At 41.5% G+C, this 23,821-nt stretch overlaps 2 protein-coding genes across 2 annotated transcripts in view; one reads left to right on the top strand and one right to left on the bottom strand.

Annotated features, from left to right (window-relative positions):
- LOC148902673 (radixin) overlaps positions 1-23,821 on the bottom strand; it is a 50,381-nt gene that overhangs the window by 21,470 nt on the left and 5,090 nt on the right. The gene's annotated exons all lie outside the window — the stretch shown is intronic.
- Positions 15,074-16,505, top strand: sox1b (SRY-box transcription factor 1b). The gene has a single exon (XM_088991465.1). It carries the CDS (start codon positions 15,440-15,442, stop codon positions 16,361-16,363), a length of 924 nt encoding a protein of 307 aa, XP_088847591.1. The 5' UTR covers positions 15,074-15,439; the 3' UTR covers positions 16,364-16,505.

Raw genomic sequence — 23,821 nt, 5'->3', positions numbered from 1 at the left:
GCAGCGTCCCATGGCGCCATTAGGTGAGGGTGGGGGAGGGGGGGGAGAATTTACAAGTCACGTCAGTGACCCCCAAACCTACACCAAAGCTGCTTTTTGTTCCGCCATCACCTATCCCAGATTTATGACACCCAATTACGAGCAAGTGTGCTAACAGCAGTCGCCATTAGCCTCTCAAATGCTATCGTGCTTATTCTTTCAATGGCTTATCTGGCCTTTCAGCATGGACGGACGCAGCCAATGTATGCCAAAGTCCATATGAACAAAGACCTCGCCGACTCTTCTTTTTGTTTTGTTGCAATGTTCTTCCAAGACGGGTAATTAAAAATTCAGCCTTTGTGGTTAATTTGTGAGATAATTATCTCAATGAAACTGCTTTCTCCTCACATGGCGGGTCGGGCCATGTGAAAAGTGGGTGCTGCTGGTGGTCTTTCTATCTCATTCTCTTTCTCGCCTGATGAAGATGGTCACAAAGAAAGGCGAATGACACCTTCTCCTTTCTCTCCTTTTGTTTTTTCGCCTAATTTTGCCTGCTTTTTTTTGTTTTACCCGTCTGAGAATTAAATGAAGAGTTTTACTTTCAGGTGCCTTTGTTCCTTTTCCATTATCTGCTCAAGCTAATAAAATACCAATACTGCAGGTGGGAAATTAAAGCAGTTTTATATATATATATATATATATATATATATATATATATATATATATATATATATATATATATATATATATATATATATATATATATATATATATATATATATATATATATATGTGTGTGTGTATCCCAAAAATTAATATCCCATAGGAAACCATTAAAATGACAATAATCCGTTCCCAGGTCCCCATAAAAGCTAATTTTCTACTAAATAAGCCTTAAAGGACAATCGACGTCTACGGACAATTGTGTCCATACTTTGTAAAATGGCTTCAATTGACTTCTACTGAGCGTATTTTACAAAGATTCCACCGCATATAGCTATATATTACGTTTTAAGACACCCGCTGAATATTCCGGAAGTCTTGTTTTTGAGTTGGTGACGGGTCCGTACGTGACGTCACTGAAGGAACGCCCCTGACCGAAAAAGGACACATTGTAGCAGTCCTTCCATCATGTCAATGCATTTTTGCCGTACTTGTTTGGTCAGAAAACTTTGTGTTGCACCAAAAAGAGCCAGAACAGGGCGACCAAGCTCCATGTAAGGAATTTATCAGCCTGTGGAAACGGGCTGATTAATTCCTCACACGGAGCTTGGTCGCCATTTTCTGCCTCTTTTTTGGTGATCCATTTCCCCCCAATGTTGCCTCAAAATGGCACGGAATAAATTCTCACATCGATTGCAAACATGTATGCTTTCCTCTCCAGAACTATTTGAATCATATTCATAACTGGATGAGTAACTAGTAAGATCAGTAACTAGAAAGCATCTTCTCCGAATCTGAAGCCATTGTTTTGATTCTCCAGCAAGGCAAGACGTCCTGGGGTGACGCAACGAACAAGGGGGCGGGACCTTCTGAAAATGGCCACTTCCGGGTTCATTTTTTTTTGCAGATTTTGAACACTTGAAGTCATTTTTATTGGTGTTTTGCATTTGACTAAAAATATCATACTGCATGTTTTGGGTATTTTAGATGCTATAAAACGTTTTTCTGATGTCAGTGAGCAAACAAAAAAATGGTGTCGGTTGTCCTTTAATTCGCCACGAAGCATTTAGCGAGCAAGAAGTAGCTCCTTAAATCAATGCGTTCATCCATCTTTCCTTTCTTTCTCCCCTCCACCCTCCATTTTGACACTTTCTATCCTTTGACCGTATGCCTCCCATTGCCTTTCTTTTTTCGCACAATCTTTAAAAAGGCTGACATGCAAATGGGCCTTATTAAATCTTATTAAGCCGTCTGTCACCAGCCATGGTAAGAGGAGGGAGGGGGCGGGGGCGGGGTGAGGGGGTGTTGCAGTGTTGTAAAGTGAAAAAATAAAATAAAAAAATGTGCCGTTGAGGTATGTTGAAAGTGCTGCGCCATTCCCGAATTTATTCCATTTTTTTTTCATTGGGTGCTGATCAAGCGCTGGCCAGACCTCTGTCAATGTTATTTCCCTTCCACAAGGGGGCAGTATTTCCTCTTTGTCAATGTTACTAATTTGTTTCAGCTTCAGCTGTTGTTAAAACGCTGGCGCATGTGGCTGCCGCTGCTCACCCACAGAAAAATTTATGATCAATGTTAAAAAAAATCTGTTTCAAGTCTAGAAAACAACTTCATCAGAATCATCTTTATTGCCAAGTATGTGGAACACATGTAGAATTTGTCTCCAATAGAACATGCTGCACTAGTATCATCATAAAAAAATTGCAGAGGCACGATACTGTACTGTGTAATGTGGTGGCGGTCAAACTACAGTGATACCTCTGTTTTCAACCATAATCGGTTCCAGAAACCTGTTGGAAAACCGATTAGTTCTAAAACCGAAACAACACCTTCCATTATGATCAATGTTAAAAAAAAAAAAATCCGTTCCAAGTCTAGAAAACAACTTTTTAAAATCAGAATCAGAAGTCATCGTTATTGGCCTAGTATGTAGAACACACAAGGAAATTGTCTCCGGTGGTAACGCTGCACTAGTATCATCGTAAGACAATTGCAAAGTGGCACTATACAGTTATATTTGGGTTACTGCTTAGAGGCGACGGGGGAATTAAGAAGCTGTTTAAATGTCTGCTGGATTTGGTGCGCATGGATCGATAGCGCCTGCCTGATGGGGGAGTCTCTGAAAAAGGTGGTGGGCAGGGTGCGCAGGGTCCAGTCGGATTTTCCGCGCCCTTGGTGGAGTTGGAGTTGAGACACAAGTTTGGGACTGGAGTGTCTCTGCAGCAGGTGGGAAATCTATTAGGAATGTTTGAGGGGAAAAACAATCGGCGACAAGGATGAATAGAGGCGGGAATGTCTGTAGGATTAAAAAAAAAAACGGGAGGGGGGGGCTGCAGAATCAATTAGTGCTGTACGGCTAAGTTCAGCTCCGAAACACACATACACCTTCCGTCGGCCCCCCCAAGCCCTCCTGCAGAGGGCCACCCGCAGACCATGCACTATGACAAAAGACAGCCCACCCCCCCTCACTCTGCACCTCTATCCCCCCCCCCCCCCCCCCCGAGCTCAGTGTGTTTCTTAAAAGTAGCGACTTCCACAGTGCCCCCCCCCCCCCCGCGGGGATCATCCATCCACACACACCAAGGTACACGGCAGGCCATTTTCTTTCTCTTCTAATGCTAATTAGTGCTCAGACTGCCTGCCCAATTATAACCAGCCATGCACTAATTACGACTTGTTTTAAGTGCTTGCCAATTAGTCTTTAACTCATTCACTGCCAGACCATGTACAAAAAAAATGTGTCCACGCCAGTGCCAGGGTTTTTGTCATTGTCACTCAAATTCCAGTATGTTAGCTAGCTAATACTTAGCTAATAGCTAGCAAATAGATAGCTAATAGCTAGCGATAGATAGCATATAGCTAGCAAACAGATAGCTAATAGTTAATGAATAGATAGATAATAGCTAGCGAGTAGATAGCTAATACCTAGCGAATACATAGCTAATAGCTAGCAAATAGATAGCTAATACCTAGCGAATAGACAGCTAATTGCTAGCGAGCAGATAGTTAACAGCTAGCGAATAGATAGCTAATAGCTAGCAAAAACATAGCTAATACCTAGTGAATAGATAGCTAATACCTAGCGAATACATAACTAATAGCTAGCAAATAGATAGCTAATACCTAGCGAATAGATAGCTAATTGCTAGCGACAGATAGTTAACAGCTAGCGAATAGATAGCTAATAGCTAGCGAATACATAGCTAATAGCTAGCAAATAGATAGCTAATACCTAGCGAATAGATAGCTAATTGCTAGCGACAGATAGTTAACAGCTAGCGAATAGATAGCTAATAGCTAGCAAATAGATAGCTAATACCTAGTGAATAGATAGCTAATAGCTAGCGAACAGATAGCTAATATCGAGTAAATAGATACCTAATAGCTAGCAAACAGATAGCTAACAGTTAATGAATAGATAGATAATAGCTAGCGAATAGATAGCTCATACCTAGCGAATACATAGCTAATACCTAGCGAATAGATAGCTAATTGCTAGCGACAGATAGTTAACAGCTTGCGAATAGATAGCTAATAGCTAGCAAATAGATAGCTAATAACTAGCGAATAGATAGCCAAAACCTAGTGAACAGATAGCTAATAGCTAGGTAATACCTAGCGAATTATACTCCGATGCCCCTTTATACACCTAAATAAATAAATACCGTAGCTAAAGTAAGTTTTTGCTCTGAGCATCAACTGCTAGACTTTTCCGCAGGGTTAAAAAGGCAGCGGTCAGATAACCGGACGTGTCCCCTGCCACCTTCAATTAAGCCCACCACGAGAGAAGCGCACCTGCACCTGCACAGCTGATGGGAGACAATGGCAACCCTCCTTCCTCCTGGAGATTGATTTTCTCCATTAAAATGGCGTCTTTGTCTACCCGCCTTTTGTTATGCTAAAGACAAGATGGAAGATTTCCAATCCAATTTGGATGGAGTTGCAGACCGGTTAGCAATATGGGCCTCCATTGTCCCGATCCATCCCAGCGGGCTCGATCGCTGGGATGGCGTGTCTACTGGACGCCAATTAAGGTGGACGGAGAGACAGACAAGGTGAATTGACAGGCAAGAGAACGGGATCCATCGTCCTCTCTGTCTCATCACTGAAAAAAAAAATTACAATCATAAATCAAAGCTCAAGGGAGGAGTAGAAGGATGAAGATGAGCCACGAGAGGTGCTACGACATTTCTACACGACAGCCATCAAATCAATTCTGTGTTCTTCTATCACGGTTTGGTTCGGGGCCGCCACAAAAAAATGGACAAAATATGACTTCGGCGGACAGGTAGGACGCTGGGGGAAAAAAAATCATTGGCAACCCACTCTCGAGGACTTGCACGCTGCAAGAATTGAAACAATGGTGTGGACAATGCGACTAGACCCTCCGCACCCTGCCCACCACCTTTTCCAGCGACTATTCTCATGCAGGTGCTACCGATTCATGGGCACCAAATCACCCAAATAAAACCCAAATAAATCACCCAAATAAAACCAATAACAATGATTCTGATTCTGATATTAAAAAGTTGTTTTCTATACTTGGAACAATTTTTTTTTTTTTTACATTGATCCTAATGGAAGATGTTGTTTCGGTTTTCGAACTAATCCATTTTCCAACAGATGGAACGGATTATGGTCGAAAACAGACGTATCACTGTAGTTTGCCCACCACCACATGTACGGTATAGTGTCTCTTTGCAATGTTCTTATGATGATACTAGTGCAGCGTTACCACCGGAGACACTTTCCTTGTGTGTTCTACATACTAGGCCAATAACGATGATTCTGATTTTAAAAAAGTTGTTTTCTAGACTTGGAACGGATTATTTTTTTTTACATTGATTCTAATGAAAGATGTTGTTTCGGTTTTTGAACTAATCAGGTTTCTAACAGATGGAATGGATTATGGTCAAAAACAGACGTTTCACTGTAGTTTGGCCACCACCACATGTACGGTATAGTGCCTCTTTGCAATTTTCTTATCATGATACTAGTGCAGTGTGTTCTACCGGAGATAAATTCCTTGTGTGTTCTACATACTAGGCCAATAACGATGATTCTGATTTAAAAAAAGTTGTTTTCTAGACTTGGAACGGATTTTTTTTTTTTACATTGATTCTAATGAAAGATGTTGTTTCGGTTTTCGAACTAATCAGGTTTCCAACAGATGGAATGGATTATGGTCGAAAACAGACGTATCACTGTAGTTTGCCCACCACCACATGTACGGTATAGTGCCTCTTTGCAATTTTCTTATCATGATACTAGTGCAGTGTGTTCTACCGGAGATAAATTCCTTGTGTGTTCTACATACTAGGCCAATAACGATGATTCTGATTTAAAAAAAGTTGTTTTCTAGACTTGGAACGGATTTTTTTTTTTTTACATTGATTCTAATGAAAGATGTTGTTTCGGTTTTCGAACTAATCCATTTTCCAACAGATGGAACGGATTGTGGTTGAAAACAGACGTATCACTGTAGTTTGGCCACCACCACATGTACGGTATAGTGTCTCTTTGCAATGTTCTTATCATGATACTAGTGCAGTGTGTTCTACCGGAGATAAATTCCTTGTGTGTTCTACATACTAGGCCAATAACGATGATTCTGATTTAAAAAAAGTTGTTTTCTAGACTTGGAACGGATTATTTTTTTTTTACATTGATTCTAATGAAAGATGTTGTTTCGGTTTTCGAACTAATCCATTTTCCAACAGATGGAACGGATTGTGGTTGAAAACAGACGTATCACTGTAGTTTGGCCACCACCACATGTACGGTATAGTGTCTCTTTGCAATGTTCTTATCATGATACTAGTGCAGTGTGTTCTACCGGAGATAAATTCCTTGTGTGTTCTACATACTAGGCCAATAACGATGATTCTGATTTAAAAAAAGTTGTTTTCTAGACTTGGAACGGATTATTTTTTTTTTACATTGATTCTAATGAAAGATGTTGTTTCGGTTTTCAAACTAATCCATTTTCCAACAGATGGAATGGATTATGGTCGAAAACAGACGTATCACTGTAGTTTGCCCACCACCACATGTACGGTATAGTGTCTCTTTGCAATGTTCTTATCATGATACTAGTGCAGTGTGTTCTACCGCAGATAAATTCCTTGTATTTTCTCCATACTTAGCAATCAAAATCATTGAGATTGTCCATTTCCTTTCCCATTTTGCTTCCCCAACCAAATTGGCACGGTGTGCATTTTCCTAGCTACGCTACAAACTCATGCAAGCACTTTAAAAACTACACTTTATGCTTGACGAGAACTTCCCCTACTGTGAATTCTATCATTGTTAATTAATTAATTGAAGTATACGGTGGATTTTGCTAAATGATGAGCAATTGTCCCCTAAGGAGCTTTTGAACAAGGTCTTGATTAGTGTCTCCATCCACATGCGGTGGCGGCAACGATCCTTCAATTAGCGCCGAAGGAGACATACAGGTTCTTGTCTTGTCTGGTAATTGTAATTGTTCATCTGGTCAAGACTTTGTTGAAACTTTTTGTGTGCTCGAAGCGCAGAGGTCCCCAACCTCCGGGCGGCGGACCGGTATCGGTCCATGGGTCATTTGGTACCGGGCAAACATCATTTCCCTTTTATTTAATTATCTGAGTCCGAACTCTGTTTTATTTTGAAAAATAAAACATGACCGGATTACATGCGTCTTTGTTTCACTTGTTTTTGTGGTGTATCTTATTTTGAAGGTACGTTTAAACATTAGGGACATATATAGAGCCGGAGCTACCAGCACAACTTTAGTTCGCTGACGAAGCTTTTCGGATGAGACAACTTCAAAAAAGTACAGATTCAGACGGCTGAAGAAACCTTTTCATCGATGGACCTCGTTCGGTCGGGGAAGCATAATATGCGAGAGCATCTTCATAATAGCGACAGCGCCACTTAAGCTAGCGTGAACGTACAGTAATCGGTGCCTGCGGAAAACTTGATAGCATCGTATATCTGCAATTGAGCTTTTAAGAGGGTATCTTGCCGTCTGCAAATGTCTTTGACGTCTTCTTGAGGTTCTCCAGCGTATCGGGACACCCAAAAAATGGCGTCATGATCATTTATAAGTGGTGTTATAAGGTGTGAACTGGGAACTTTGTAATGGTGCATATTGGGACTAATGCACTGCTCGGTAACGGCCTTTAGTAGTAGTGGTGGTGTCTACTATAAACGTCTATTATACGCCGAGGCTGCATAGCAAATGGGCAGGAAGTGAATGGGATGGGAAACATGAGGACGCTGGATGAACACAGCAGAAACGTACGGTAAGTTGGACTGTTGCCATGGTGACATGTCCTACAACTAACTGGTATGTCATGTTTTGCCGATCAAAAGCATTGATTGATAAGAAAAGTGGTGACACTTTTTCCCCCCTATTACATATAAGTAAGTATGTCCACAACAGGCCCATAAAAGTTCTGAAAAAGGCAGGGTTGGACTTGCACAATAAATCAATTGATTGATCAATCAACCCACCAACCACCTACTCAGTCAGTCAATTGATCAATCGATCAATCAATCAACCAACCAACCAACCAACCAACCAATCAATCAATCAATCAATCAATCAATCAATCAATCAATCAATCAATCAATCAATCAATCAATCAATTGATCGATCAATCAATCAATCAATCAATTGATCAATCAATCAATCAATCAATTGATCGATACATCAATCAATTGATCGATAAATCATTCAATTAATCAATCAATCAATTGATCAATCAATCAACCCACCAACCACCAACTCAGTTTGTCAATCAACCAACCGATCGATCAATCGATCAACCGATCAATTGGCCAATCGATCAATCAACCAACCAACCAACCACCTACTCAGTCAATCAATCAATCAATCAATCAATCAATCAATCAATCAATCAGTCAATCAATGACTCAATCAAACAATCGATCAATCAATCAATTAATCAACCAACCAATCAATCAATCAATCAATCAATGAATCAATCAATCAACCCAGCAACCACCTATTTAGTTTGTCAGTCAATCACCAACCGATCGATCAATCGATCAACCGATCAATTGGCCAATTGGTCAACCAATCAACCCACCAACCACCTACTCAGTGTGTCAATCAATCAATCAATCAATCAATCAATCAATCAATCAATCAATCAATCAATCAATCCCTCTGTCTTTTTTTCTCTCTCGGTTCTCTCTTCCTCTCTTCCCTCTCTCTCTCTCTCTCTGTGTCTTGCTCTCTCTCTCATTCATTCTTCAGCACTTGCTGTACCCTCTTTGTGACATGAAGCAGTTGTAGATGAAAGAGGAGAGGATCAAAGCATCCTTTTCAGCAGTGGACCAGGGACATCACGGTGGAATGTGCATGTCGACTGTCGACTTATGTGGGTGTGGCATTGGCGCGTGCGTGAAAAGAAGTCGCCGCCCCTGTTCGCCATGGCGACGGCAAACTTGTGTTCTCTCGTCTCTACGGCAACCGAAGTTGCCTCTTGCTGGAGGAGCCATTGAACTCCGAGACAATAGACGAGGACGTGCCGCTGGGAACTTGTGAGCACCAAATCACATGAGGCTTTCCGCTTTTTTTTCTTGCTTCATCAAAGTGAAAAAAAAAAACAGTTCGCCTTGCAAATAAATGACTTCATTATATAGTAGCGTTTATTTCTTTATGTACAATACAATAACACATTTAAAAGTATGTTTTTTGGAGACCTGGGATCAGTCTCATTTTAATGGTTTCTTATGGAAAATAAATGTTTGGATACATGTACACGTACTTTCTGAGAACCAATTAAGTTCGTGAGCTGAGGTATCACTGTACAGTGATACCTCGGTTTATGAACCTCTTGGTTTACGAACTTTTCGGTTTACGAACGTTTTTTTATGTAACGTATAACGTAATTTATGAGAATTTAACCCAGCTAAACTGAACACAATTGATCAAAGTCAAAGTCAGCTTTATTGTCAAATATGCTAATATGCATGACATACAGCACAGATGAAATTACTGATGAGGAACAAGGTAAAATTATGGCAGAGAAAGCACTTCCAAGCCAAGGGATCATTCTTCAAGTTGGTGAAAGAAAAAGGCTGCGTTCCTCATCAAGTGTTTAATGCAGATGAAACCGGCCACTCCTTTCCATCAAGCCATCAACGACCATCACAAAAGTAAATAAAACCACTTTATGATACCGTACAGTTTATTTCTTTAATTATAATACCATAGCACATTTATTATACATAAAATAAGATATATTTTGTGTAGTTTTAAGGCTTAGAATATTAGAAAATTAAGATTTTATGGGGATCCGGGAACGGATTATTCTCATTTTAATGCATTCCTATGGGAAATTAATTTTTGGGATACACATTTTTCGCCTTACACACTCTGTCTGTGAACCAATTAAGTTGGTAAGCCAAGGTATGACTATACTACGATTTTCTGACGAATGGTCAACCTCTTGGTAGGAAAAAGCTTTGTTTTGAAGAATCCGAAAGAATCCGAAAGAGTGTGCCGCTGGCGCCTTGTTTTCAAGAGAAATGCCGCGCATGAAGAAGCCAGAGTTATTTCTTGTTTGCGTTTGGGCTTCACGTCGGAGCCGCGGGAACGAAATAAGCTTTTGAAAAACATCACATGAAAACCGCGATGAACGTTTTCTGCTCTAAACAGCCATTGTTTTGATTCTAGAGCAAGGCTAGACGTCCTGGCGTGACATCACAAACAAGGGGGCGGGACCTTCTGAAATTCGCCATATCCGAGGTCCTTTTGAAGTAGTTTTGGGACACTTTAACTCATTCTTATTGGTGTTTTGCATTTGACTAAAAATATCATACAGCGTGTTTTGGGTGTTTTAGATGCGATAAAACGTTTTTCCTGATGTCAGTTAACAAACAAAAAATTGGTGTCGGTTGTCCTTTCAGCATTTATAGGTGGTGGGCAGGGTGCAGAGGGTCCAGTAGGATTTATAAGCTATATTTGCTTCTCGTTTGCATTCATCTCCTCACACTGATCATTAAAGACTCTTGTGTGGCCGACGCATGTACACAATTCACCTGCGCGCGCACACACACACACACACACACACACACACACACACACACACACACACACACACACACACACACACACACACACACACACACACACACACACACACACACACACACACACACACAGCTAATGACAAGCCCCCTCCCCACCTGACCTTGTGACCCTCATCAGAGCCACAAAGAGACAGATAGCGGTGGCAGGACAATAAAATGGAGAGGTTGCCCCGGGTGACGAGATAAAAAGCGGTGACACGGCGACAATGGCGTGCGTGATCACCAACGCGGCGTGGAGTGGAAAACAGAAAGTGGGAAGAATGCTGTGGCGGCTCCAAATTATAAGCCTTCCAATCATATTGTTTGTTATTTAGTTTTCTTTATTTTATTTTATGTTACTTCCGGGTTGAGTGAACCCTGGCGCGTGTGGCTGCCGCTGCTCACCTGCAGTAAAAATATCCTGTGACGCATATAAATGAAATTTATTATTATTATTATTATTTAACTTGTAGCCGACATGCACATTTTTACCAAGACGTCCATAATCCATTGGTGAAAAGGACGCTTTGATCTTCTTCTCTGTAATCTTTGTGTTGTCAAACTCATATTAGCCAGTGGCTAATTTGGATCTATCTATCTATCTATCTATCTATCTATCTATCTATCTATCTATCTATCTATCTATCTATCTATCTATCTATCTACCTACCTCCCTATCTAGATGGCTAGCTAGCTAGCTATTTATCCATCCATCCATCCATCAATCTATATGAAGAACCTTTTGTGGCATTACTAGAGTGCACAACAGAAACACACACACGCACACACACACACACACACACACACACACACACACACACACACACACACACACACACACACACACACACACACACACACACACACACATTTCCCGTACTTTTTTTTTTTCAGCCTGTCCATTGGACTTTTCCTGCGTTCGTTGGCTTTCCATGCTGACTGGCGCTTCTCTCTCTCACGAGCTGCCGCCGTCCGTCTCTCGCAAAGGCAACAGCAAAAACGCTGAGCCAGCTCAACCGGTAAACAAACACCGTCCAGTGGCGTCCCACCTGCCTGCCACTTTTTCTCCTCTTCTGCTGTTCACTCACACTTACTTACAAAAAAAAAAGAATAATCCCTCCATCATTTTGTTTGTGTAAGACGCTCAGTCAAAGTCATTTTAAGTCATTTTACAAATTATGGACACAACTTGTCCAGAGGCGTCGGTTGTCCTTTAAAGGCCCTCGGCAGGAAGTCCTCCTCTTCTTCCTCCTCTTCTGCAGTAGCGGCGGTTGCAGTAGCAAAATGCCTAATTTAGCATTTAGTGGGAGGATGGGAAAGGAGGGCGTTAGGGAGGGGCACTGAAAGGAGGTCCCCCGTCATCCCTTTAAGTGGTCGAACATCAAAACTCCGAGGTAAATGTCAGCGAGAACACAAGAATTTGCGTTGGTTAGCAGTTATTTGTGTGTGCGCAAACCTTTTTTTGCCACTAACTGTGCCATTTGACAGAGGCAGCTCGCAGACTGTAATTTTCTGGATACAACACAATACATTTTGATTTATGTAGCGCTTTAACAACAGCTGAAGGTGGAACAAAGTGATAACATGGACAGCTATTATATACAGTGATACATTGGCCTACAAACTTAATTGGTTCCCAGACATAGTGTGTAAGGTAAAAAGTGTGTATCGCAAAACCTAATTTCCCATAGGAAACCATTAAAATGAGAATAATCCGTTCCCAGGTCCCCATAAAACATCATTTTCTAATTTGCGAAGCCTTAAAACGACACAAAATATACCTTATTTTATGTATAATAAATGTGCTATGGTATTATAATTAACGAAATAAACTGTACTGTATAATAAAGTGGTTTTATTGACCTTTGTGATGGTCGTTGATGGCTTGATGGAATGGAGTGGCCGGTTTCCTCAGCATTAAACACTTGATAAGGAACGTAGCCATATTCTTTCACCATCGTGAGGAAAGATCTCTTGTAGGTGCTTTCTCTGCGATAATTTTACCTAGTTCCTCAACTTGACCTTTGTCCACTACTACCCTCTTTTCACCCCCCAAATTTCCCTATTGTGGGACGAATAAAGGTTTTCTGATTCTGAAATTATTACAACACTCAGGATGTGATGGTGCCTTTTATTTTGTACAGCCTTCCGCATCTTTCATTTTAAAATGAGTGACGGACGACGGATATTTGGGGGAGAGTTTGAACCTCGGTGTGTACGCGCGTGCATACGCTCTATCCATACGGTTGAGCTCCGCAAGTTGACAGTTTGCTATGACAGTGAGCCAAAAATCAACGAGCTGCGTCCTCTAATGCACAGCAGATATTCCTTTGAAGTGTGCGTATGTCTGTGGCGAGTCATGGATTTCATCGCTAGGCCTTCAGTAGTGCTATGTCTGAATCCATCCACAGCAGAGACTGTAAAAAGTGTGGTGTGATTTACCACAAGTCCACTAGAGGGTACCATTAGCCAGGAAATAACTGTCCGACCTTTCATAACGATGTCCATTTTTTCTTGAAATGTCCATCTTGAAAATAGCTTTAACGGTAAATCTGCAAACAAATCCATTTCTTCTCCTCCTTCAGCCATTTTGGCTTGACAAAACCGCTATTCTGGCTAGCTATTTGGATAGCTATCTAATAGCGGTCTAATGGCTATCTAATAGCTATCTAAGTGGCTAGCTAGCTTTCCAGCTAGCTATCTATTAGCTACCTATCTCTCTAATAGCTATCTGTTAGCTATCTATTGGCTAGCTTGCTATCTATTTGCTGGCTAATGGCTATTTATTCGCTATGTAATAGCTATCTATTCGCTAGCTAATAGCTATCTAGTTACTGGCTATTGGCTATCTATTGGCTATCTATTCGCTGGCTTTTGGCTATCTATTCGCTAGCTATTGGCTATCTATTCGCTAGCCGATAGCTATCTATTCCCTAGCTAATATGAATCTATTCTCTAGCTAATAGCTATCTATTCGCTAGCTAGTAGCTATCTATTCACTAGCTAGCTATTTGAGTTACTTCCGGGTTGAGTGAACGCTGGAAAAAAACTTATCCTGTGACTGTAAAGTGACCTTGAGAGTTTTGAAAGGCGCTTAGAAATCAAATGTATTATTATTAATATAATAGTCACATTGACCCATCAACAATGTTGTTAAGAAACAAACAAAAAAGACAACATGGAGCTTTAAAACTGCAAGGATATTTGCAACTTTTTCAATAAGACGGCAATTATTCAGACTGTGCGCGTGTTTGCAATGGCGTGTGCGTGTTAAATATCGTTTTTGTACACCGCGGAGCACCGCAAAGAAACAAAAGGGCGCTTTGAACGGCACGTGGACTGCGCCGTCACTCAAGCGTCTCCTAGCAACAAAAAGCAGAAAATGCACTGAAATTTCCAACATTCACCTTATAGAAGTGAGTTATTGATTTAAAACAGAAACGCTATCATTTTAATTGACAATATTAATCGGTCGGACTGTAGCCTGAAATCATTCAACGTGCAAAAATGTGTCCACTGCAGTGCCAGGGTTTTTGTCATTGTCACTCGAATTCCAGGACCCACAGAATATTGAGTTTTAGGAATACATAGACATTCAATACAGCGTAAGAAACCTTAGACTCTCTTCTCTCTTCATCAGGTAAAAAAAAGTTAATTCCTAAGTTATGTCAGTCTGGAGTTATGTGAGCTTGAAATGAGGGTGGCGGTCCAAAATACAATACAATACACACATATTGGTTTCTATAGCGCTTTAACAACAGCCGAAGGTGGAATAAAGTGCTAACACGGAAAACAAGGGAAATGCTGCCCCCTTGTGGAAAAGAATAAACATTGCCAGAGGCCATGGCCAGCACCTTATCAGCACCCAAACAAGAAAAACCAAAAACTGGGAATTGGCTAACTAGCTATCTATTTGCTCGCTAATGGCTATCTATTCGGGAATTGTCATCTTTATTAAAATGATCATATTTATCATATTTATTAATTGTCATATTTATTAATATTAAAATTATATAATAATAATTACTATTATTATTATTATTATTAACACAATACGAATTAACATTATTATTATTTTTTAGAAAATTATTATTATTTATTAGAAAAAATATTATTTATTAGAAAATTATTATTTATTAGACAATTATTATTATTATTATTAACACAACACGAATTATTATTATTATCATTTATTAGAAAATTATTATTATTATTATTATTATTATTATTATTATTATTATTATGTGGTCCTAAAAATCAATATTCTGTGGCTCCTATGGAATGCAAGGTACAATGACAAAAACCCTGGCACTGGAGTGGACACATATTTTCACATCGTCTGGCATTGAATGAGTTAAATCCTGTAGTTTTACTATACAATATACGCGGCCCCCCCCCCCCGACGTATCCAGAACGTCTCGCCCGCGCATGCAAATGACCATCCCCTGTCGAGCTTCCCCATTGGCCGCCCTCTCGCTCATTTAGCGGCTGTCACCGCGCGGCCCTGCCAAACGGCGCCAACTTTTTTGCAAAGCGGGAGCATCGCCTTTTCTCCCCGGGACGGACGACGGGAAAAAGGGGGCAATTGAGGAACAAGTCTCCCTCCCCCCCCCGAGACCGCAACCGCTTTTTAGCACTCTCAACATCCTCCAGGGGGGCGGGGGGAGCCATCCGAATGTTTCCGAGCGATTCCGCCAAGACGAAAAGGTGAATGTACAGCCTGCTGATGGAGACGGACTTTCACTCCCTCGCCGCGGTGCAACAGCCCGCCCCCGCGGGGCACCTCGGCGCGGGAATCAAACCCCCCCAAGAGCGAATCAAGAGACCCATGAACGCTTTCATGGTGTGGTCGCGCGGCCAGCGACGCAAAATGGCTCAAGAGAACCCCAAAATGCACAACTCGGAGATCAGCAAGCGTTTGGGGGCCGAATGGAAGGTGATGAGCGAGGCCGAGAAGCGGCCCTTCATCGACGAGGCCAAACGCCTGCGGGCCACGCACATGAAGGAACATCCGGACTACAAGTACCGACCCAGGAGGAAGACGAAGACTTTACTCAAGAAGGACAAGTACTCGCTAGCCGGCGGGCTTCTCGTCGGCAACTCGTCGCCGGGGACGGGCGTCGCTCAGCGGCTCGAAAGCCCCGCCGGAGGGCCGCTAAGCTCCGGCGCGTACGCGGCGCACGTCAACGGGTGGCCGAACGGCGCTTACGCGGCGGCCGCTCACGCCATGATGCAAGAAGCTCAGCTCGCTTACAGCCAACATCCGGGCGCTCACCCGCATCATCACCCGGCGCCCCCCGCGCACAGGTACGACGTGAACGCCTTGTCCTACGGCCCCGTCTCGAACTCCCAGAGCTACGCCAGCGCCTCCCCGCCGCTCTACGGGGGCGTCGCGGGATACGCGCATCATCACCAGCGGCAGCACCGCGGCGCCGGGGGGTCGCCCGTTCAGGGGCTCTTGGTGAAATCAGAGCCCGGCGCGAGTCCGCCGGCGTCCGCGGACCTGCGGGACATGATCAGCGTGTATTTGCCCGTCGGGGAAGCGCCGGGGGACCCTCAGGGGCGCGTGCACGTGCTCCACACGACGCAACAGTACCAGCACGTGAACGGGACGCTTCCTTTGACGCACATTTAACATGGAGTCGACTGGAAGACCGAATACAGTCATCCCTCGCTATTTCGCGGTTCACTTATCGAGGCTTCAGTGCAGCGCGGATTTTTTTTTTAGGGGAAAAACGTTTTTTTTTTAAAGGACTCTTTTAGAGAAGAACATTTTTATCGGTTGTTGTTGGCACTCTTTCTTTTTTTGAGAATAGAGAAAAAAAAACGTTTTATTTTTTTTATTAATGGCATTCAAATGTGCAAACAAAGTAAAAGAAAACAACACTGCAAACAAAGCAGAATAAAATTAAACACGCTGGCTTTCTCTATTCTCAATAAAAAGAAAGACCAACAAAAAGAAAGAAAGAGTGCCAACAACTACCGATAACAATGTTCTTCTCTTGGAGAAAGACTTCTTTAAAAAAAAGAAAAAAAAAGTGTTTTTTTTTTACGACATTGTACTTCGCGGATTTCACCTATCACGGGCTATTTTTGGAATGTAACTCCCGCGATAAACGACGGTTCACTGTACTCCGAAACAGTCTAAAACAGGGGTGTCAAAGTCATTTTTTGCCGCGGGCCACATTGTAGTTATGGTTTCCTCTCGAGGGCCGTGATGAACCCATTAGAATGTTTAAATCCCTTCAAATATTACATATAGAGCACACAGCAAATTAATGAATAACTCGTTTTCAAATCGGAAGTCAAGAATAATGACTTTTATTGTGGTTGACATCCAAAAATATGACATTTTGGCTCAGATTTTAGCAATCATCATGGAATTTAACAAGTTTGATTTGATTTCTCGGGCCGAAAAAAATGATGTGGCGGGCCGGATTTGGCCCTCAGGCCTTGACTTTGACACCTGTGGTCTAAAATCAAGGCTTTCAAGCCATAAAAATGCAATCCCCTTAAAAAAAAAACTTTTACCCCGCCCCCCTCACCTCTAGCCCCCCCCCCCCCGCCCCTTTCTTTTGTCTGGCCAATGTTGGCAGAACCGCTCACGCTTGATTTATTTGAGCTTTCGTTAACAGACGTAGCCAAATTTTCGCAGTTTAAATTATAATCCCTCAAAATCTGGTGCAGTGTAAAAAAATGGCGTTTTTTTACGTTTATGTCAATTTTAAAACGCTGGAAAATGTGTTTTTTTTTTTTAACTTTGCTGACAGCGATATCGTTTGGTTTTATTTTGAAATCCATCTTGTCAACGCGTGAGTCGCTGTCATTTGATTTTGTTGTTCCAAGTGTTGTTAACGGTGAATAAATATGGCGAGTGAAAACGTTTTATGTAACTGTGTTGTTAAACTGGAGATGAAATCGCTTTCCACGGATCAATTCATAACCCAAAACGTTTTTTTGACACCGACGTGATTATCGACGTTTTTGTTTTTGCTTCAAGTGACCCGTCGTCGAACGAAACTGAAAAACGGCACGAATTCAGATTTTTAATGTCTTGCTATTCATGCTTTGATTGATTAGTTCTAAAGCGATTTTTATGTCAGTTTCGTCGACCTTTAAAGAGAAGTAAGTTGACTAATTCGTTTACAATTGGAATATCACTTATTTTTAATGTGATGTTACAACCCGTTTGGACATGTAAGATTCTTCTTTTTTTCTTACATTTGGACATTTTAAATATGTGTGATAATTTTAATCACATTCACATAGGTCATAGTTTCGATCTTTTATTTTGGCTTTCATTTGACTATTTTCCCAATGGTTTTTTTCTCCCCGTTAAAATCAATGGAAGAAACGTACACGCATTCCCAAAAAGTATTTGCTTCAAACGCGTTTGCTTGTCACTTTTTTTTTTACTTCAAGCAAAAATATTAGATTGTTTTTTTAAGGATTTATTTTTTTTGCAACGTAAAATGATTGTTTTGCTACGTGCGATGTGAATGGCTTCGACGCCGTCCGAGCAGCACTTTCGATCTTTTTGTTTCGTTCACGTTTATTCGTATTAAAAAAAATGAGTTCGAAGCCCTCGCGATCATCTCGAGAATGGCCTCAATCGTCGTCATTCCGATTCTGCTGCGTGTGTATCGGTTAAATTCTGCTCGAAAGCGCCGCCATTGTACAACTTTGAAGCCCCCCCCCCCCCACAGGGCGGCGGGGCCTGCTTGCCAGTTGCTTCCTGAAACAGCGCAGCGGGCGAGGCCAAGTCGACAAGTGTTTTTGTTTCCAAAAGAAACATTTTTTCTGGAGAACGTTGAAGCCTTGGAGGGGTTTGGGCTTGGTTAGTTGTTGGCAAAAAACGTCTTTATTCATTCCTAACATACGATTTCCAAACAACATTCTTGGTAGTGACCTGCATTTCCTTGATCGCCCCCCCTATTTTTTCGATTTTGGTTTCTACCGAATCACAACGTGAAATTAACAGGAACACATTGAATCAGGTGACCACGTGTATATATATCTATATTTTATTTATTATAGTACCTATGCTTGTGTGTGACTGTAAAGTGTCCTTGAGAGCTTTGAAAGGCGCTTAAAATGTAATGTATAATAATAATAATAATAATAATAATAATAATAATAATAATAATAATAATAATAATAATATTATTACTTGATGAAAAAGCTATCAACCCAGCTAAACACAACACAATTGATGAGGAACTAGGTAAAATGATTGCAGAGAAAGCACCTACCAGGGATCATTCCTCAAGATGGTGAAAGAAGAAGGTTACGTTCCTCATCAAGTGTTTCATGCTGATGAAAGCGGCCACTCCATTCCATCAAGCATTCCCTCAACGACCATCACAAAGGTAAATAAAACCACTTCATGATACAGTACAGTTTATTTCTTTAATTATAATACAATAACACATTTATTATACATACAATAAGGTATTGTTTGTGTAAATTTAAGGCTTAGAAAATTAGAAAATGATGTTTTATGGGGACCTGGGAATGGATTATTCTCATTTTAATGGTTTTCTATGGGAAATTAAGTTTTGCGATACACATTTTTCACCTTACACACTATGTCTGGGAACCAATTAAGCCAAGGTATCAGTGTATTTCTGCTGACTTCATGCAGCGTGGGTCACATTAGGACCTTGTCCTCTGGCATCCCCCCCTTCCCGCTATCCTTTCGAAACGCACCCCCAAGGCCATTCCTGCATGTACTTGGTGTCCTAAACATGGATAATTGTCGTCAGTTTATCAAGCCTACGCAACCCCCCCCCCCCACTCCCCCTTTCTCCTCCTACAAAAACCTGCACCTTCGTCGTTGGACGGCGTCCTGTCACGGGGAGATTACGGGGAAGTGGGGGGTGCGATTGCACAAGCCTGAATGTGGCGTTGAGATTAGCGCCTATTGAAAATAGCAACGGGGCAGACAAATTCTTCACGAGGTGGGGGTGGTGGTGGGGTTTATCAAGCAATTACACGTTGACACGTTTTAACCATTTTCCAGCCCCCTAATCCAAGAGCGACCCCCCCCCCCCCCCCCCCCCCGCTTCTAAATGGAGAACAATTGGAGCAACCGGCTTTCTTTTCTCACTCGCAAACCCCAACAACCGTCGTGGCTTTGCTCGCTGCTGCCGGTAAAAATTGTGAAGGCGGTGAAGATAAATCAGGCTGACATCTTGAATCCACCACCAAAATCATTTTTATCTCAATCGATCTCATACCCGATTGTAGCGGCAACTTGTTTTCCTCTTGTCGCGACAGTGATACTTTGGTTTACGAATTTAATCGGTTCCCAGACAGTGTGTAAGGCGAAAAGTGTGTATCCCAAAAAATAATTTCCCATAGGAAACCATTAAAATGAGGATAATCCGTTCCCAGGTCCCCATAAAACATCATTTTCTAAATTTCTAAGCCTTAAAACTACACAAACAATACCTTATTTTATGTATAATAAATGTGGTATGGTATTACAATTAAATAAATAAACTGTACAGTATAATAAAGTGGTTTTATTTACCTTTGTGATGGTCGTTGATGGCTTGATGGAATGGAGTGGCCGCTTTCATCAGCGTGAAACACTTGATGAGGAACGTAATCTTCTTTCAGCATCTTTCAGCATTTTACAAAGATTCCACGGCATATAGCTATATTTTACATTTTAAGACTGGCGCTGAATATTCAGGGAGTGTTGTTTTCGAGTTTATGATGATCCTTTAAGTGACGTCACAGAGGGAACGCCCCTGACTAAGAAAGTGACACACAATGCATTTTGGGTACTTTGTTTGCTCTGAAAACATCGTGTTGATGGCGAAATTAGAAGGAAAACATAAATAACGCGATGGTGAATCGTTGTGTGTTGCACCAAGATTACTATTTGATACTAGTTGACACAAATTCCCAGCGGACAAATCAGCCCATTTCCAACGGAGCTTGGGCGCCATCTTGTGCATTTTCTGGGACGCTACAGCCATCTCGAATTGAGACGGAAGGACTTCTTCAGAACGATTTGTATCATATTCAGAACTGGATGAGTACCAAGAAAGGACCTTTTTCCAAATCTGAACTCTCTGAAGCCATTGTTTTGATTCTGGACCAAGGCAGTTTGTGACCATTAGTGACGTCACGAACAAGGGGGCGGGACTTTCTGAATCTACCCAGATCCAAGCTCATTTTGTGGCAGTTTTGGGACACTTGAAGTCATTTTTAGTGGTGTTTTGCATTTGACTAAAAATATCAGCCTGCATGTTTTGGGTATTTTAGATGCGATAAAACGTTTTTCTGATGTCGGTTACGAAACAAAAAAAAAGGTGTCGGTTGTCCTTTAAGTGAAACAGAAATAAAATGAAACCTATTGTGCCTTTTCAAAATCTAATTATACACTTGTCAACAATAACAAAACTTATGGCGCTACCAACGATAAATCAGTTGAGTCTGTCTCGAGCGGCCATCTTGACGGGGAAGTCATCAAAATAAACAGAAGCGCAATCGTGTGTTGTTCCGCCATGTCTTTCTATTCAATTAGAGCCTTTCATGACAATCAATTAGGGAGCCCCCCCCCCCGCCCCCCTTAAATCTCCCCAGGGGGGCAATAATCATCATACGCCATCTGCTTACGTGGGCATTGGGGAGCACCGCTCAGCAGTAACAAATTATGTTGGGCCAACATCGTGTGATGAATCGCAAAATAATTCGCTGTGAGACTGCAAGTAAATGATAAATGAATGATTGTAAGCAGTAGTGACGGACAAGTGCACCATCTTGTGCCTCCTTGTCAGTTATTGATGGATTATTTTTTGAAAGCACAGAGTACATCAACATAAAGTAAATACAATATTCGTAATTCAATTCGAAGGAACATTTTGGAACCACATATATAGTGATACCTGGGTTTACGAACCCCTTGGCTTACCAACTTTTCGGTTTACGAACGTTACATTTATGACAATTTAGCCTTGGCGTACAAACTATTTTTCGGGATACACACGGAGCTCCGCAATGAGTGATGTGTCGTTCGTGAACGAGCCCGTTCTGCTAACAAGAAAATGGCAGCCGATTGTTTTTGTCCTTGTGATTGGTCAAGAACGCAGCAAGAGACAGGCAGACGAGAGAGAAAGCGAGTGAGAAAATGGATAGAAAACTGTGACATTTGGACTCGTTTCAACTGTGATAGTTCAAGGGCAGAGTGTAGACTGCAAGGTTAAAATTCCTATCAATCAGGCTCCACAAATAACCCGCACAAGCCATCTGTACACTTGATGCAAAAAGCTATCAACCCAGCTAAACAGAACACAATTGATGAAGAACCAGGTAAAATGATGGCAGAGAAAGCACCTACAAGGGATCATTCCTCAAGATGGTGAAAGAAGAAGGCTACGTTCCTCATCAAGTGTTTCATGCCACTCTATTCCATCAAGCCATGAACAACCATCACAAAGGTAAATAAAACCACTTTATTATACAGTAGAGTTTATTTCTTTAATTACAATACCATAGCACATTTATTCGACATAAAATAAGGTATATTTTGTGTAGTTTTAAGGCTTAGAAAGTAGAAAATGATGTTTCATGGGGACCAGGGAACGGATTATTCTCATTTTAATGGTTTCCTATGGGAAATTAATTTTTGGGATACACACTCTGCCTTGGAACCAATTAAGTTCGTAAGCCAAGGTATCACTGTATAGCGCTTTAACCATAGCTGAAGCTGGAACAAAGCGCTAACATGGAAAAAAAGGGAAATGCTTCCCCCTTGTGGAAGGGGGAAAAAAATATTGCCAAAAGGTCAGGCCAGCACTTGATCGGCACCCTGAAAACCTGAAAAAATTCAGGAATGTCGCTCTACGTCATATTTTCCCTTCCCGAATAAAGTCGTGGATGGCAGTGATGGAGTTAAGAAACGTTTAAAAGAAACGGCGGTCATAAATGTGTAAATTGCTTCTAGTGAAAGTGGCATTGCAAAATGCAATATTATGGCGGGGCGAGCTCCAAGGTCTGATAAATGGCGGAGCAATTACCCGCAACAACGTTTCCCTGATGGCTTAAGACAGCTCCGAGAGGGTACAAAAGAGCTGCGGAGTTAAAAAAAAAAAAGAAACAGGGAACACTCACCTTATTATCACAGCAACTCGGGTTTCGGGCTAATCACTGCAGTTAAAAGGTCTCCTGCTAGCCCGAAGGCCGGCGAACTAGCGCCGTGGCGAGGGGAACTTGTGTCATTTACAAACCGCGGGTGACGCCCGCTTCACGGCTCGCCGACCTCTCATCGCCGCCGCCGTCATAAACACGCCTCAATTACTGACAATCACTGCCAAGTGGCTAAGAATCATTTGCTGGTTGCGCTCCATTGAAAGGTACAACAACAAAATAATACCGTGATACCTTGGCTTACGAACTTAATTGCTTCTCAGAGTGCGTAAGGCGAAAAGTGTGTATCCCAAAAATTAATTTCCCATAGGAAACCATTAAAATGAGAATAATCCGTTCCCAGGTCCCCATAAAACATCATTTTCTACTTTCTTATTTTCTAATCCTTAAAGGACAACCGACACCTCTGTGTAAAAATCACTTGACATGACTTCTACTGTGCGTATTTTACAAAGATTCCACAGCATATAGCTAGATTTTACGTTTTAAGACTCTGTATCTATGCGTGTGCATGTGTGTGTGTGAGTGCATGTGTGTATATGTATATTTACCTATATATGTGTGTGATGTGTGTTAAAATGTGTATTTACCTATATGTGTGTGATGTGTGTGTGATGTGTGTGTGTGTATGCATGCATGTGTGCGTGTGTGTGTTGTGTATATGTATATTTACATATAATTACTCACATATATATATATATATATATATATATACATATATACACACACACACACACACACACACACACACACACACACACACACACACACACACACACACACACACACACACACATATATATATATATGTGTGTGTGCGTGTGTGTGTGATGTGTATGTGTGTATCTGTGCATGCGGGTGTTTGTGTGTGTGTGTGCATTTTTTACAGAAATGTGTATGCGTGTGTGCACGTGTGTGGGTGTGTGTGTGT

Source organism: Hippocampus bargibanti, linkage group LG01, assembly GCF_051943395.1.
Source record: "Hippocampus bargibanti isolate YZ-2025 linkage group LG01, ASM5194339v1, whole genome shotgun sequence".
Lineage (NCBI taxonomy): Eukaryota > Metazoa > Chordata > Actinopteri > Syngnathiformes > Syngnathidae > Hippocampus > Hippocampus bargibanti.
Note: the sequence above shows the minus strand (reverse complement) of the source record. Positions and strands in the feature narration are given on the sequence as shown.

What these genes read in the sequence shown, in the direction of transcription:
- sox1b (XM_088991465.1), top strand. Translation starts at nt 15,440, where the DNA reads ATGTACAGCCTGCTGATGGAGACGGACTTTCACTCCCTCGCCGCGGTG.